General features: G+C 44.6%; 1 protein-coding gene across 2 annotated transcripts in view; it reads right to left on the bottom strand.

Annotated features, from left to right (window-relative positions):
• The window catches only part of pamr1b (peptidase domain containing associated with muscle regeneration 1b), a 36825-nt gene that overhangs the window by 12642 nt on the left and 6683 nt on the right, over positions 1-17500 (bottom strand). For both annotated transcript variants that reach the window (XR_006035205.1, XM_042111010.1), the window contains exons 2-6: positions 12137-12313; positions 10955-11080; positions 9675-9789; positions 5980-6197; positions 5353-5460 (exon numbers count right to left, since the gene is read on the bottom strand). Coding sequence is in view for 1 of the 2 variants with exons in the window: in XM_042111010.1 (XP_041966944.1) it covers positions 5353-5460; positions 5980-6197; positions 9675-9789; positions 10955-11080; positions 12137-12313 (744 nt within the window). In the remaining variant the exon portion in view is untranslated. The remainder of the gene's footprint in view (positions 1-5352; positions 5461-5979; positions 6198-9674; positions 9790-10954; positions 11081-12136; positions 12314-17500) is intronic.

Genomic DNA, 17500 nt, shown 5'->3' with positions numbered 1-17500 from the left:
TCCAACACTGTGGAAGACATCATGTCTCACCCCTGTCCCTAAGAAGCCACACCCTAGTGAGCTTAATGACTACAGACCTGTCGCTCTTACATCACATGTGATGAAAACAATGGAGCGACTGGCCTTGCTCAGACTGGACTGGCTCAGACCCCCGGTACGCCATGCACTAGACCTGTTACAGTTTGCATACCAGCAGAAAGTGGGTGTGGACGATGGCATCACTTATCTTCTACACAGGACACATTCTCACCTAGACAAGGGGAAAAGTGCTGTGAGAATCATGTTCTTTGATTTCTCAAGTGCTTTTAACACCATCCAGCCCCTCAGACTGGGAGACAAACTCTTGCAGATGGGTGTGGACGCTCACCTGGTAACCTGGATTACAGATTACTGAAGAACTGTCTCTCTGACACTGTGATCAGCAGCACCAGAGCGCCACAGGGAGCTGTGCTCTTGGACAATGAGTGTCACCCACTCCACAGCACTATTGTTAAGCAGAAGAGCCTGATCAGCTGGAGACTTCGCTCACTGCCTTGCACAACAGACAGACTGAGGAAGTCATTTGTCCCCAGGGCCATTGAACTGTTCAATGCTTCACTTAAGGGAAGAGGAGAGACTTCTCTGCATAGTCGGTCTGCCTCTTCACCCCCTCCATGTTTGGATACTGTCTGTCCACTAGCCACTTTTTACCACTGTCTTTCTGCCTCACTGTTTGCATGCTATATTAGCACATTAGCACATATGCATAACCCCTCCCTCCATGCCACAGTCAAACTGTGGCCACACTTATACCTTTTCTTAAAATAGTTAGATATATAGACTTATTCTTGCACTGTTGCACTGTTGGACTTACTCATTTGCACTATCACCATGACCACTATCACCATTGCACTACCACCATGACACTCATTCACACAGAGCACCTTAGAGCACCTTACCATACCTTACTATGCACAGAGAATCACAGGCTCAGTCCCTGCCTCAGTCATTGCAAACGCCTCTTGATTGATTAATCACCACTATGTGGATACTGTTTTTAGAATTTATTTAGATTAAGTGTTAGTTAGTATAATTTGTATTTTTGTATATTTAGTATATTCTTTATCTTCTACTGTCCTTATTGCTTAGTTGTGTTTTTATATTATATACTTTTAATTACTTTTTCTGCTGTTAGTGAATGTGTGTGTGTTGTCTGTATGCTACTGAGACCTTGAATTTCCCCTGGGGATCAATAAAGTATCTATCTATCTATCTATCTATCTATCTATGTCAGAAAGCTTGGGTCATCTGTTACGTCCTGCATGACGCATAAAGAGGGCGCACGGGAGAGAGTGGCTTGCTTTGTGTTCGATTTGTTTCTTCAAGTTAAATCTCGTTTATGTAAACCTTTGCATTATACCATAAACCCCTTGGACATTTGTTTGTCGCCCTCTCTCCTGCTCTTTTGTTACTATTTGAGCCAGTAGTAACACATCTCAAACTGGTTTCTTGAACATGACAATGAGTTCACTGTACTGAAATGACCTCCACAGAGACCAGAGCCGAGTCCAATCCAGCACCTTAACAAAGCATGATACAATCGTGTCAATATGGACCAACATCTCAGAGGAATATTGCCAGCTTGCTTGTTGAATCTATGCTATGAAGAATTAAGGGTTACACTTTACTTGACAGTGTTGACATAAGAGTAGGGTTGGGTATCGTTTGGGTTTTATCCGATACCGGTGCTAAATCGATACTTTTAAAACGGTACCGGTGCCGAAATGGTGCCTTAACCGGTACTTTGTTTTTAAAATGTTTTAAATTAAAATGGTCTAAAGCATGAATTGCTTTTTTTTATTGATAAGACAAATTTGAACATGAAACTGAACTGTTATATTCTATTTACTATCAATATCTCATTGCTCCTACGAATAATACATTTAAATGTTAAAACACCTTGCCATGCATGCACACACAATGGTAAGCTCTGCTTTCAAGTTTACCCAGTGTAGGCGTTTGCCATAAGGTATGTTAAAACCACTTGCCATAAAACTGCCAGGTCATGGACAACGGCATTTGCAAGCAAGCTAATCTAACAGGGACTCTACTTTCCAGTTAATTCAGTGTGTTCCCAAATGCTTCAAGAAATGTCATGTCTTAACCCATAACACGCAGTAGTTTTGAACATGTTAGGCTACATGTCGGTGTTAAAGTGTTTAGATTCCCAGCGCTAGCCTAGTCGGCATTTTAACCGCAACTATGGCTATGCGCTAACACCAGTCAGCTGAGTTTAATTAGCGATAACGTACGGAGATGGTTTCATAGCCTCTTTGACAGCTCAGTGACATCTGGGTATGTAACCTACATATTTATGTTTTTGCCAGCTAACTTTTAACATGATCTTCATATTCATTGTGATGCTATGGGCCTCATGCCCATGAAAGATTAATATCATGCCATTATGTTGTTTAACACACCGTGAAATAAAGTTTTCACCTTACAACTTTGCTGATAACATTTCAAATAAATGTCAGTTAGCGCATTAGCAAGGATATTGTGTAACGTATAGGCTAGCCTACTGTTTTTGACAGGAGCTCGCGATATCGCTTTAAAGTAAGCTACTTGGGCTCACGCAAGATGTCAAACACTGTCCACTCGCCTATGTGGTGCACCCCTCTGGTTTATACATCTAGTGTTTATCATGTTAGCTAACTGTATCTGGATGTGTTGCTATCAGAGCAAGACGTTAGAGATGGCGCATGACATGCAGTGATGCCTCGTATAAAAAAAAAGAAATTAAAAAAAAGCACCGAAATGAGGCACCGAAATCCACATTGTTATTTGATGCAGTTAATACCGTTTGCGTCGGCACCGGTGCCATATTAGAACCGTGTTTCGGTGCCCAACCCTACATAATAGGACGTGAACCTTTCATAAACAAGTCATAAACGTTTATGACATAACACTTCTGTTATTAAGTGACATTCAGTTTTTGTCATAACAAGGGTTAGGGTTAGAGTTAGTGCAGAGTTGCCAACTCTCACACATTGAGAGTGAGATTCATTCATTTGATTGGCTCAACACGCTTTTACACCAATCAAATGCGTGAGGGTTGGCAGCTCTGTTAGTGTTAGGGTTAGGTTTCATGTGTCATGACAGTGTCATGTCACTCTTATGTCGATACTGTCAAGTAAAGTGTTACCGAACTCCGTTAAGGGAGTTCTGACCCTGGTCCAACCCAGAACTAGGTTTACTTAATAAAGTGACCAGTCAGTGTACTGTATGTATCCCCACTACCTGTGCCATGGCCCATCCTCTCCTCTCTCTCCACTCCTGTATTCCCCTTATACTTTTCACTTTCCTGGCTAGTGTCTCATTGGACGTTTGAGCGTAATGTGGAAAAAGTCCTCCTGCCGGAGGTGCTAAAGGGAGGTATTTCACCTCTGCTCTCCTCCATGCTCCTCTGCTCTCTGATTGGCTCTTCAGCTGCAGCCAGGCTCGTTGCTGATGCACTTTAAGTGCTTCCTGAAGAAGGAATTTCAACCTGAGGCTGACTTTGGCTCAGGTCTAGGTTAGGTGAATTCCAAAACCAACTACTGTTTAAGCAATGTCCATTAGCTCTCCATTTGTTTTTATGGATAACTTGGAAAAGGTGTTTAAGTGTTTAAACATGGTCTCCTGAAGGGTGCCTGAGATTAAGACTCCATCTTCTCATCTCCAGTTGCCTAATCATGTTCAGAATGAGACTGGCTTTACAGAGTGAGATGTAAGACTAGGATAAAAGCAGGGTTCATCTCCTTGCCTTTCTCATTTGCTTGTTGTAGGCTGAGAGTTTAATGGAGTGTGTTTGCTATTTTTACGGCGAAATGTGTGTTTGGTTATCACCTCCAGCATGCACACACACACCCCCATCACACACACATAAACACACACAAACATATGTGTATTGCACACACTCTCTCTCTTTCTCTCTCTCTCACACACACACACACACACACACACACACACATATGCACACATGCGTATACACATACACACACACCCCGCTACTGTCTACAGCGCATCTTCTGAAGGCTGTACCACATGTTTTCCAGCATCAGTGGAGATGTTTAAAGTTTAAAGCCCAGCCTGGCCTGCCTCCAGGGATCCTGTGAGTGTGCACACCGAGAGCAGTATGGAATTCCACTGCTCCCCGAGCCCACTTTATGGGCTCCAGCACCATGGAAAAGTTCTCTCTCTCTCTCTCTCTCTCTCTCTCTCTCTCTCTCTCTCTCTGTCTCTCTCTCTGCGTGTGTGTGTGTGTGTGTGTGTGTGTGTGTGACAGAAGGGGGTCGTTTCACCACATTCATAAACTCCTATTCAGCGATGGAAATGAGACCACCAGATAAAGGAAAGGAAAACACTGAGAAAAACAGAGAGAAGGAGAGGCAGAAAGTGAGGAGATATGGAGGGAGAGAGAGAATGAGGTAGAGAGAGAGAATTTTGGCTTGTCTGTTTTCCTGTGAGGGTGCTGTGAGGAGAGGCTAGGTACGGAAATACACAACTCTGTCCAGACTCAGAAAAAGTAGTACTGTACAGACATGCCAGCTAAAAAGGTAATAGCCCAAAGCCATCCAGGTTGTGTGTGTGTTTGTCTGTGTGTGTGTGTGTGTGTGTGTGTGTGTGTGTGTGTGTGTGTGTGTGTGTGTGTGTGGTGTGTGTGTGTGTGTGTGTGTCTGTGTCTGTGTGTGGTGTGTGTGTGTGTGTGTGTGTGTGTGTGTGTGAGTGAGTGCATAGATGTAATGGCTTGGCTTCATCTGTATGTCTGTGGCAGGTAACCACTTCCAGACCGTGTGCCAAGTACAAAGCACACACACACACACACACACACTCTCATCAGTCCACTGCTGCTTTTCCACTGGCATCGGACTCTTCTCTCCCCCCTCGGTCCCTGGGCACAAATAACTCACCAGCAGAAGCAGCAGCACGATCAGTGGCAGCAAGAACACACAACCACTGATCTCACCCTCTACACCGCAGCCCCGGACTCCCATAAGCCCTCTGGGAAAGGCTGCTCAGACGCCTGCCCACCTCATGGTTGTTGGTCAGGTTGTTATTGGTTGCTGTGCGTGTGTGCGTGTATGAGTGTGTGTGCGTATGTGTGTATGAAAAAGTGTGTGTGTGTGTGTATGCGTGTGTAGTGTGTGTGTGTGTGTGTACTAGTGTGTGTGTGTTTGTAAGTGTGCGTGTGTAGTGTGTGTGTGTGTGTGTGTACTAGTGTGAGTGTGTGTGTGTGTGTGTGTGTGTGTGTGTGTGTGTGTGTGTGTGTGGTATGTGTGTGTGTGTGTGTGTGTGTGTGTGTGGATGAGATGGTATGGCTTGGGTACTCACCATGCTCACACCTCTTGCCAGTGTAGCCGGCCAAACAGGCGCAGTGGTAGGAGAGGGAGGAGTCCAGAACACAGGTGCCGTCATGGAGACATGGTGAGGAACTGCAGGCTGGAGGATTTAGTGGAACACACACAAACATACCGATGAAGCCAAGCCATTACATCTTTGCACTCTCACACACACACACACACACACACACACACACACACACACACACACACACTTCTTTGAGAATGGCACACAATACATACAATAAATGCTTAAAGAAGCCTCTTCTTATGTGTCTTAGGTTACACAAATGCAAGGAATACATATTTAATGCAAACATAGTACATTTACATATGGTGCCATACTGTGAATGTATCTATTTTATAAATTGCATTGTATACTGTACTACTGTATATTGTTAAATATGTAGACCTGTAGGCCCCAGCCGTGGCGCGGCTGGCTGGGGCGCCTGCACTGTGTGCCGGTGGCCCGGGTTCGATTCCTGCCCCGTGGTCCTTTCCAGAATCCACCCCGACTCTCTCTCCCACTCACTTCCTGTCAGTCTCCACTATCCTATCTAATTAAAGGCATAAAAAGCCCAAAAATTATACTTAAAAAAAAATATGTACACCTGTATACCTGAGCTCTCCTGGAAAGTAGCGAAGAAGCCGTCAAAGTTTTTGTAACCGTCGGAGACAAACAGGATGTGCAGGGTGTTGCCTGAGCTTAGAATTGGAGGAGGCCTGTCGTTCCCACAGTACCGACCAATCACGCGAGAGTTAATGCTGTCCCCGTCTCGCACCTCCACGTAGTCATAGCGACAGCTGTGGTCAAACTCCAGACTGAGCATCATGAACCTATCATCCACAAAGAGTGAGAGAATTAAAGACAGAGATAGAGAAGGAGAGAAGGAGAGAGGGAAAAAGGAATGGTAGAGCAAGCAATGAAGTTAGATGATGACGGCAGAATTTGATAATAGATTTCATTTGACCCCAGTTACGTAACTAACTAGGGAATTGACTTCCAGTCATTCATCATGGCTTCATCTACTCAGCCTTGTACACTTCCTCACCATCTTTAGCTCATCTACTTCAAACGAGCCGCCACGGCAAACACTTACACAGGCCACACCACATCACACTCATGGCAGACTACTTCCATTTCCCAGCAATCTCACTCTATAAACACATCTCGGATTTCTCAGTTGGCATCGCGAGTCAGGACAGGTTGTTTTTGGCGCTACTGGTCCATTGGGGAAAAGAAAAGTAGAGAAGAGGGGGATGAAGAGAGGACAGGAAGAAGAGGAAAAGAGGAAGAAGTTATTGAGGTTATTGGCCCGCTCGCTGCCAAGTCATTTGTCTTCCTCTTCCATGGCACAGACTGGCGCGAACAGAACCTCCATCGGAGCTAGCAAGCGGGCTAATGACAGTGACGGGGAGACTCTCACTCTCTCCATCAATCAACGAGCTAAAAGTGGGTGTGAATTGTTCCTTTTATTACCTCCATCTTGGGAACCCAGCGGTGAATGTTTCATGAATGATAATCATCCCCCATTTCACCTGCGCAGTTATAATTAACTCCTATATTATGGAGTCAGTCTTCCTCACACCACTCTGCTTCTCAGCATGCGGAGCATCCCTGTTCCTGGACCTCCTCCTCATTTACGCATGTTTGGCATCTGAGATCACGAGCCCACATCCAGCGGCAGCAGGGGGAATAACAAAGAAATTCCAAAGCGGGAATTCATTATGGAATGGCACCTAATGGTACAGGTTTCCCACAAGCTCTGATGAACAGTTTTAGGTGTGACATAACTGTCAGTGACGACCACTGGCTGTGTACCAGTCTAAGCTGTTCATTTTAAAGAGGAGAGATTGCTGGAGGGGAAGATGTGTTGGCGAATTGTAAGCAGATGCCGACATACATGACGACGTACTGTACATGACACACACACTCAATCGTGATCTAATCACCTTCTTAGGGGCCAAGCAGCTTGAGGCAACTGTTTAAATTAAACAGTTACATTTAAATGATACTGTTTAAATCTAAACTTTCATGCCTTCCATATGTTTGAGATAAACAACATAATTCAATCCTCCTCATGGACAAAAGAAAATATTTACTTCATTTAACGTCAGCAGTTGCAGTGTCGGGATGCATTAACAACCCACTAAATCAACCTGAACTGCTTCAACCCTGATGTCACAGAACCATATCGCGTCAATGGCCATCTCAACTCAGTCGGGTGTGGACTAAATTCAACATGATGTTCACACATTGATGTATGGGAGAATGTATTGAGAGATTTGGACATGAATTCAGACATACACTGACATGTTGTTGAGTTATTTTTGAGGCCAGAGTGTATGTAGGCTACAGCTATGTTTATGGTCTAACAGTAGAACTAATGAAGGTCATTCCTGAGGTGTGGAGGTGGAGGTGACACTGCACTTGAAGGTAAGAGAGGGACAAGTAAGATCTTTACGAAGCCGAGACAGTGAGTAACACATACAAGCTCATAATAACGTTTAGGAGGTAGAGAAGGTTCCAGTGATTTTAGCTCTGGATGTCACATTCCTGGCAGCAGCTGAGGTGAACACTTAAAAAGTTATACTGTATCAAATGTAAAGGATACAGTAGATGTCAGACGCCTGCCTGTTGATATAGTGCATTCCCTTGTGGGAAAGAGCATGCAGCTGTGAATGGACCGCTCTACAGTTGGAAGAGTGCATGGAGTCTTTGAAGCTATATAAGGAGGGTGGGTTTGCTTTTGGATCGGTTCCACTCGCGTGAACTGGGTTTGGGCGTGTAGGGTAGGGTGTGTGTTCAGGTGCTTTGTTCGGTGTACTGTGACTGTATGTGGGTGGTACCTAAAGCCTAAAACTTAAAACGGGATAAATATAGCCAATCATCTTGTCATTAATCTCTGCCACCCACCCCTACCCCCCCCCCCCACCCCCCCCACACTCCCCTCTCTCTCTCTGTGGGTTTGGTTGGGAGAGCCTGGCTGGGTGTAATAGGGCCGTGTGGGTTGGATGGAGTGGAGTGGTTGTGGGTTGCTATTTGTGGGTGTGAGTTGATTTGAGTGAGTAAGCGTGAGGGTGTGTATTTTGAGATTGTGCAGGGATGGAGGGTGGGGTAGGGCCTAGGGGGTGATGTTGAAAGAAAGTATGTGTGTGTGTGTATGTGTCTATGAGGGTACAGCTCAGATGAGACATTGAGTACGGTTAGGCATTACAGCATTCACAAATGCAAGCCAGAGGTCTTAAACGTGTAAATCTGATGCCAGTTAGTCCCCATAGGAGCATGCCAAAACCCATAACTTTCCATTAGCTCCGTGAATAAGGGGCCATAGCTAAAAAGGGCCCTTGTTATATTTATGGTCTCCATGGCGTGCTTGCCGTAAAATATCGAAAAAAGCGAGACAATTTATGGGGCAATTAATGACTTTGTGTTATAGTTAGTCCATGCCATTGTACTGTACACGAAAGCCTGCTTGGATGGCACTGAAGCTTTTATGCAGTGCAGGAGGGTGGATTTTCTATACAGTGTGTGTTGCTCTTTGACTGAAGCATTTGGCTTGGCATGTCAGTGGTTTTGAAATTACCCATATGTTCATAGGGAAATTGTTATAATTATTATCACGCAACTATTTATCCCAAGGCACATTATCTATACAGTAACCACTAATTAAATTCTGCTCTGCATTTACACACACACACACACAAAAAGCCGCTCCATAATAGTTTAATTGGCAATATGGGTTGGGAAGGAGTCCTTTGTTGGAACTGGGCAGAGACTTTACCCGGAGTTCTGCTTTGGATTTCAATCTGAGGCCTGGAACATCATCGATCCAATTTGATGGAACTATGGAACTTGTCACCCAAAATTAAGACTAATGTGCTTTGATGGATGCTGCCCAAAGTGGGCTAACCAGGTGCAAATCGTTTTTCTGCATTGGTGCTCTTTCAAGCCGCAGAGGGAGTATCACAACAGACCCTTTGACAGTGAGCAGCCTTCTTCTGAGCTAATACAATATCTGTAGCAGACTTAATAAACCCAATTGATAATAGTCATCAACTGAACAATAACACCACTCAGTACAGTATAACCTCAAAAAAGGCTTTGGTCGTCATCAGACAACTTCAAAACAATTAGGGACATTACAAATCATCTTATAAATGCAAATTATGATTTTGTGACCATGGACACAATAACGCCAGTCAGTAAATATTTGGGCACCGGGACTCACGGGGTAAAGGTGCCCAAGTACTGAGTGGTTAGGCTGTGGTGGCAACGTGTGGTGTGGTGTGAGATGACGCCTCGGTGCCCACCTGAACTCGATGGCGAAAGGCCGATCGACCTGTAGCGTCCACTCGCAGCGGGCGTTGTTGGGGTAGGCCTCCAGCACGATGTGGCCTTGTCGTTTCTTCAGCACACCACCACACTCTAACAGCAGAGATACACAACACACACATTCACTCCACAGCACACTCAAAGGAGAGATCAAACGTTTACATCAAGACATCATAAGTAGGTTAAGACATCCTAAGTAGGTTAAGTGCCTAAAGGTCATGCCTATATACACTCTTAAAATTAATGTGTTGGAAACAACACAACTTGCTTTGTTTTTAACACATCTCTGTGTCCAGATAGGGACAACACATTCATTTAAGAGTGTACCCAGCCGATGCCCTAGATTTTTAGCCTGGGTGCCAGTCGAACTTAGCCCCGCCCACAACATTTGAGGTTGGGAATCTGAGTATGACCCGTCAGGCTACTAGAATGTCTGAATTTGCATATAGTGAACAATGAGCTGATACAACAGTTTACGAGATTTGCTCATAGTCGCAAAACAGGTATATGCATTAAACGTGTTGATGCTGGGAATTGTTAGCCTCCAGCTGTTTTCTATTAATATAGTCGTGCAGACAGACATGCTTGGAGTGTGTTCTTGTAGGTTAGGGGATTAGATTGGGATCGTCTGAGCTTCCCTGGCTTCCCTATAGTCATCTTACAAATTGTTGTTTTGAAACGAGTATTTCTAACTGATATAGAGATAAACAGAGTGCTATAGAAGTCTTTGAACACACAGTCTGTCTTTTTATCTTGGTTAGCATTGTTCTTACATGTTTTCTATGCGTCACACAGAATAGATTCCCCATGGCTGTTTTGGTCTGATTTATTGCCACATATGTATGGACTTGGCATATATAGTAGTTTGGATATGAAGATATACTACTCCATGCACTTTTTGTTCTAATACTGACATAACACATGCCCCATCTGTGCCATTCGTGAGCAATACAAATTGAATTGGCTCTGCCAGCCTAATTGCAGTATGAAGGTGATGACACATAAGGCAACTCTGGCGAGATAAGTTACCTGGCAATAACATCACAGGCTCATAATGTTCTGTTCTAATGTTCGATGACCATGGCAGGTTGCCAACTGATGATTTAAGATCTCTACATTAAAATGTGCTGGCTAATAAAAGTGCCCAAAAAGCATTGGTCAGTGACAATTGCCCAGCAACATTGCCCTGTGTATTCGTCTGTGTTATTTACAATGGCCGTATCACCATGGCTCCTAAAGGGAAAAGCCCAGAACTCACTCAGGCAGTCTCCACCCGACCACCCAGGCCGGCACTCGGAACAGTATTTCCCCCGGATAAAGAAGTCATCTCTGGGTCCCCACGTTCCATTGTAGCACCGCTTACAGTTCTCGAAAATGCTGCAGCCTAGAAAGGGAGAGAGAGAGAGAGAGAAGAAGAAGGCAGATAGAGAGACAATAAGAAAGCAAGGCAGAGACAGAGTGTGTGTGAGAGAGAGAAAGACAAAGAGAGAGAAAGAGAGAGAGAGAGAGAGAGAGAGAGAGGCCTAAACTGGGAGAATGATATATGAAGTCTGAAGTCCAGCAGAATTGCCCTGCTCACAGCAGCCCTGTGAATGTGAACTGCTAAAGTCATCAGAAGAGCCTTCAGGAAACAGACCTAAATTATGTATGCACTGAGACAGGCATGTTGTCCAAATCATTGGTGGCATAGCATAGCGGGCCGGGCCTATTCACGCTGATCCCTCAGTGGAACCTAAATGTCAACATCTCAGAGTTTGGGCCAGGGGTGTGGAGACAGACAGACACACAGTGCATGAGAACCTGCAGATTTATGAGGGGAGATTTTTAGAGTACTCGCTGCGAAGACACTTCTTCAGGTATGCATTTGATTATGAACATCTGTTTTTTTGTAATGCCAAAAACACATTAAGATTGTGTGTGTGTGTGTGTGTGTGCGTGTGTGTGTGTGTGTGTGTGCGTGTGTGTGTGTGTGTGTGTGTGTGTGTGTGTGTGTGTGTGTGTGTGTGTGTGTGTGTGTGTGTATGTGCGTGTGTAATTTCATTTAGTTTTTGGGTTGTGAGGACTGTTTCGTGTCCAGGTGGTTTAAGGAAAGAGAGAGGTGTGTATGCAAGATCTCGTGTAAACTTTGACAAGATGGGCTATACGTTTCCAGCTGTGTTTTCTTACTCCTGTTCTCATAAAAACACAATACACAGGAAGAGAACCGCAATTACTGCTTTAAATGACTCACAAACAATCTACAATTGAGGACTTATCAAGATTCCTTTCTCTTACAAACAAACAAGACAAACAAGAGCACAACCATTGCAATTAGAGCAGCGAAAAAACAACTGATGGCCTGTAGAAACAGAGAGAGAGAGAAAGAGAGAGAGAGAGGAGAGAGAGAGAGAGAGAGAGAGTGAGTGTGTGTGTGTGTGTGTGTGTGTGTGTGTGTGTTTACCTGGGTGTATAATGCAGGGATCACACTCGTTGAGGGCGTTGCGGCAGCAGGGCACTGCATAGCCCACTGGCGTCCCCTGTAAGGGGCATTTGCAGCGGATCAGCTCGTACTCACAGCAGCCACGGCACATGGCACTCCACTCCAGCCCCGGACACTGTGGGTATAGCCACCTGTAGTCTGAGTCACACACACACACACACACACACACACACACACAGAGAGAGAGAGAGAGAGAGAGAGAGAGAGAGAGAGAGAGAGAGAGAGAGATGCATCACTGAAGTCAAGCACAGAAACCAATCCAAGTTCCATTAATCATCATTATTTAATCCATTAAGTGTTTAGACATGTCAGGAGAGGAGAAGGTAGGTATCCACTGGCAAACCAAACTGAACCCACTTGAGGAAGCCCACTAAAACAATGGCGCAAGTTCTATAGCCTGCTGTACTGTTCACAACACAAAGGTGTTTCAATCCACTCGCATGCTTTTTTGTCACTCTGTCAGCATTGTGCCTGACCTACTTGATAATTGCTTACCACAGGAATGTGTTTTAATGAGGGTGGTAAGGATGACATTGTTTCTTTCATTCCAGGCTATTCCAACACCTTATCAAATGAGTGTTCAAACTGCTTGTGCAGACACAAACAAAACAGCCATTTTGATTTAGAAATGCACTTAAGGTGAAAACAAAGCCAGAACCCCAGCAACCATCAGCGTCACACTGCACCACAGAGAGTTTGTCAAGAGTTTGTTTTCAGATGGTTTCCTTGGCCAAGTATGGTGGGGATAAGTGCCTACCACTTTTTGCCATGACTCATTTTGTCCCCACCATTTTTGACAACTGAAAATAAATAGAAACGCCTCCTCAATGTGCTTAATTGCCATGTAGCCTGTTAATCAGATTAACGCACAAAAATGAAGTTGTGCATCACGTTAGTGTGGTACTGTTGCAATGTAGCTATTCTCTGATGACCAGAAGCAGTTAGGTTATGTTTGCCATACATATAAAAATGCTTTTCTATCAGATGCCAGTGAAGTGCCCAGGGTTTATTTTTTGGTGCTATCAAATCAATTGTATGCACCATATTGCTATGTAGCATAGTAATGTTATACACAATTTGAAAGCTTTGACTCTTGGGAATCCAAAAATGACAACTTTTTTCATGTACATTCTGTATAGTGCTTTGCATTTTCAGATTAATCTTATTATGTCTGAATTAAATTGGATCCAAAATGCCAATAGATAGATAGATAGATAGATAGATAGATAGATAGATAGATAGATAGATTATCATACACACTCTTGGCTCTGTAAATGACAAATGAACAGAGTGGCTCAGCTTGAACCATACCTACTTCCAACCAAACATGCAGCTGCTTCAACACCATGGACAGGATGGGTGTAATATGATTGGCTGTCGAGCTCAAATATCAACAACTTTGCAGCAGAATCGCAGACTGCATCTTTACAAACTAAACATCTCAAGAACAGTCAGATGCACTCGAGCAATGTGCAAAGCGTGCGAGTAAGGATGACTACATGGACTACATGACTACATTCGTTTTAGGAACTTTCAAACAGGGCATTTCTCCCTTAGTAAGAGAAGACTTGCCCCCCCCCCACTGCTGTATCCTCACATAACCTAGTGTGTGTGTGTGTGTGTGTGTGTGTGTGTGTGTGTGTGTGTGTGTGTGTGTGTGTGTGTGTGCGTGCGTGCGTGTGTCTGTGTGTGTGCATGTGTGTGTCATTCTCGTCTGTTCTTTGATGCACAGTAGCTCTGGCCTTGGCAGTGTGGAGTGACGGGCTCCAGACAGGCTGTGTGCTGCCAGCTCCTGCTGTAAACATCCTCTGGTCTGACCTTCTCACCAGAAAACTGCTGACACAGAACTAGTCTGGTAAAAATCCTGTTAAACAAACACCTCTAACTAGACCAAACTCAATGCAAAGCAGATTGTTTCCTACTGTTTCCTACTGTCAGGCAAGACTCATTAAACCAAGTTTCTTTAACCACACCACTCTAGACTTCGAAACCTATTCAAACCAAAATTAATGGTAAAATTTATTAGAAACAAATGTTTAGTGCCAAATGTTTTAAAGTTAACAAGCCTTTTTCAGTGTCCCTCGCGTCCCCTACTGTGACTGATGCTTTCTGCTCTTGAGTGGCTCTTCAGATGAAGTATATTTATTGTACTCATCTCTGGTTACCTAAGAGAGTAGGAGCAGAGGAACCTGGGGCAGATAATTAATCTTGCAGACATGTTAAATAGTGGAGACTTGGGGGAGACAGTCAGACAGTCAGAACAAGACGAAAAGGAGACTTGTCGTTAAGCGAGATGGCCCTGTGATTTGAGTCACTGGGGCGGCTGTGGAATCGATTGCGATCAGAGTGAGGAGTGAGTATCCATTCCCTGGCATGGCTCCGTTGCGGAATGTACGTCTCTGGCTAATCGTTCAATTTGCCCTGTCCCGCCCAATGCTCCTTTCCAATTAAAACGAAAATCGCTTTCCTCTCTCTCTCACACACATTCTCTACCTTTCTCCCTCTTGTGCGCAGAGAATAAGCAGAAACCAATGAGTGCTGTAAAACCCCATGTCTTAACTGACCAAAACCACATGAAACCATGCGGCTTGACCCGCTGTTTGATGTACCCTGCTGGGGCTTTGCTGTGGTGATTGCCTGCAACAGTGTAGCTGGGTGGATGAAATGAACAGTGGTGAGTTCTGGGCAGACTGGGTGTTGGTGTGGAAGTGGAGGTCTGTGTGTGGTGATGTGGTGTGGTGTTCTGTGGAGAACATAGGGTGTGGTTTCAGTGCTTATTGCAAACTTATTCAGAAGATTCAGAAGATTCATTTATGATTCCCCTCACAGACATAAATTAATCTTTATAACATAAATATTTGTGTAACTTCACCCAGAGTTAAACCACAGGATTCGTTGTTGAGATGTAATGGTATTGAGAAGACTATGCTACCCACAGTGGCCAAGGAGACTGTTTTCTGATGGGTTGTAAAATATGGGGCTGTGCGTTCTTCAGCAGAGGAACCTGGGCCCATGCCAGGGCAACTAAGAGAAATGGCGGGCAGTGCAGTGGAACAGAAACAAACAGCTCTTATTCTCCCCTGGTGCCACACGCTGCTGGGTGGGGGAGTGGGGCCTGGGCTGGCCATCTGTGGTGAGATCTGGACAGAAAAGGTGTAGCTGTGGTCTGTTGGTTGTTGTTGCACAGTGATGTGATGCACTATGGAAAGAGTTGCTGGTAGGGAGTGCTTTGAGATCCTGGTGTGATTGGGTAGATATATGCAGTGTATGTGTGTGTGTGTGTGTGTGTGTGTGTGTGTGTGTGTGTGTGTGTGTGTGTGTGTGTGTGTGAGTGGAGGCTAGGTGCAGTTTGGAGGACATGGTGGGGTGGGTTGGGTGGTTGGCTGCAGAGAACTGAGAGCTGAGAAAGGGTGTGTATGTCTGTGGCTGGTTTGAGAGCCATGTTTGCTTCATACCTCTGGACTTTTACTTCATCTGAGAGGAGTTTGATTGGAGTTTGGTTTTAAGCCAGAAGCCAGCGCTTAGGGCCTTGGTGCTGAGAGCAGCACTTTGGCCAGGCGTTTGGGGACCTAAAGGTGAATACGAACCTTGGAACCTCGAGCACGTGATTTCGCCGGAGAACGCTTGTGCAGATGTGCTGGAATGCCGGGAGATATGCCCACTGCAGGGCTCCAAGATTCCACTTGGCCCCTACGCCGACCCATAATGAGATGACAGATTTCTTTGCGCTCCACCATAGCCTGCTGTTCTCCTTAGGGCGCTTACGTTTGGACAACGTTTCCAGGAGACTGAGGCATAGCAGGTGAAACTGCTTTATAAGAAACAACAGCACTGAGTTGGCAGTTACATAAACTGAAGCCAAATGCAACGCGAGGACAGATAGGGCTGTATGCAAGGGGAGGATGCAGATTTCATTTCCCTGGAATTACTTAAATTGCTTTGTCAACATACTTCATAATTTACAATTGTATCTTATTTGCTTTGGCTGAGAGTCTGCAAAAATGAGCTATCGTATCATAGCATTGACCCTAGTGCTGTCAGATGCAGATGCACGTCAAGTCTAAAAGGCTTTTACTAGTCTCGGTGGAGGAGTCCTACATAGGGTATCTGCTAAAACACTCTGCTAAAGCACAAATAAACTCAAGAGGAGTTTGTTTAGGCCACTAAGAGTTTTTTTGGCTCAGTGTGTCAAAGTTTAAGTTCAGTCTTAGTCCAGCACCACCCTCTGTTTTGGAGATCGTTTATCATATGTGCTGATGACGTGCAGACCTTGTCATTTTGAGTCACTGCCATTAACCGCATTGTCAGGATACAGTACCGTACTCAGGGATTTACACTGGGGACCCAATTGCTCCACTGTTTCCAACCAGCTGCGCTGTGAAACTTCTCAGATCTCGCTACCTCACTCATCCACTGTCCGTCATCAATACATAACTTACAGGACATGTCATATGCATTGCCTAATGCTGCAAACCACATTAGTCATGTTCATCTTGTTATTCCTGCTGTGCTAATGATATGGGAGACTTCAGCTGTTTCTTTCTGGAACATTTTTTTTTTTAAGTCGGTTTCCAAAACTCCAGGGAGCCACAAAAATCTCACAGAGGCTTACATTTACATCAGATAAGTAAGTGTTTGTTTAGGTTAAAGAGTGCGTTTTATCAAACCGCTGGCTTGAAGGAGTTTTGGTCTTCCTGTGGAGAAAAGTGCACATTTGTTGTCCAGTGTTACCATCCCTATGTGTAGGCCACAGGAGTAGGAGCCTCCAGGGGAATCAGACTGAGTTCACACAGAATGAAGTGGATGAAGTCATTCTAATTTCCAGCACCATGCAGTACATCACAGTCCAGAAAGGCTTCATGGTTCAGACAAATTTGGACAAGTGGCATCCGTCTTTAGACAATGATACCTTTGTTTTGTTTGATTTATTGGATTTGCTTGGTTTGGCATTTAATGAGGCTGTTGTATGTATTAAAGTCTGCAAAAGCAATGACTAAGTACTCTGGCAGTAGGTCATGGATAGTTCACAAGGTTTATAGTTCTAGACAAATGCGTCAAGTCCCTTTGTCAACTTGAAATGAGTCACTATCTAGCCGTTTCCTCTCTGTCAGTGAGAAAAGGTAGGGTCAACCACGAGCCATTTTCTGCCAGTGGGTGAAGCTTTTATGAGTCTCTCCGAAAGACTTGTGTGACCTCTTTATGAGCCTTCATCCTGAGCTCTGATATATGATGGGAGAGCAAGCTAGGCCAAGGCCAGATCAGCAGCTTCACTCCACTGCTTTGTCATCGAATCCGCCATTCTGTTTTTTACACAGGAAATAATAG

The sequence above is a fragment of the Alosa sapidissima genome, chromosome 11 (genome assembly GCF_018492685.1).
Source record: "Alosa sapidissima isolate fAloSap1 chromosome 11, fAloSap1.pri, whole genome shotgun sequence".
NCBI classification, from domain to species: Eukaryota; Metazoa; Chordata; class Actinopteri; order Clupeiformes; family Clupeidae; genus Alosa; species Alosa sapidissima.
The sequence above is the reverse complement of the archived record's forward strand: the minus strand, read 5'-3'. Positions and strand labels throughout refer to the sequence as shown.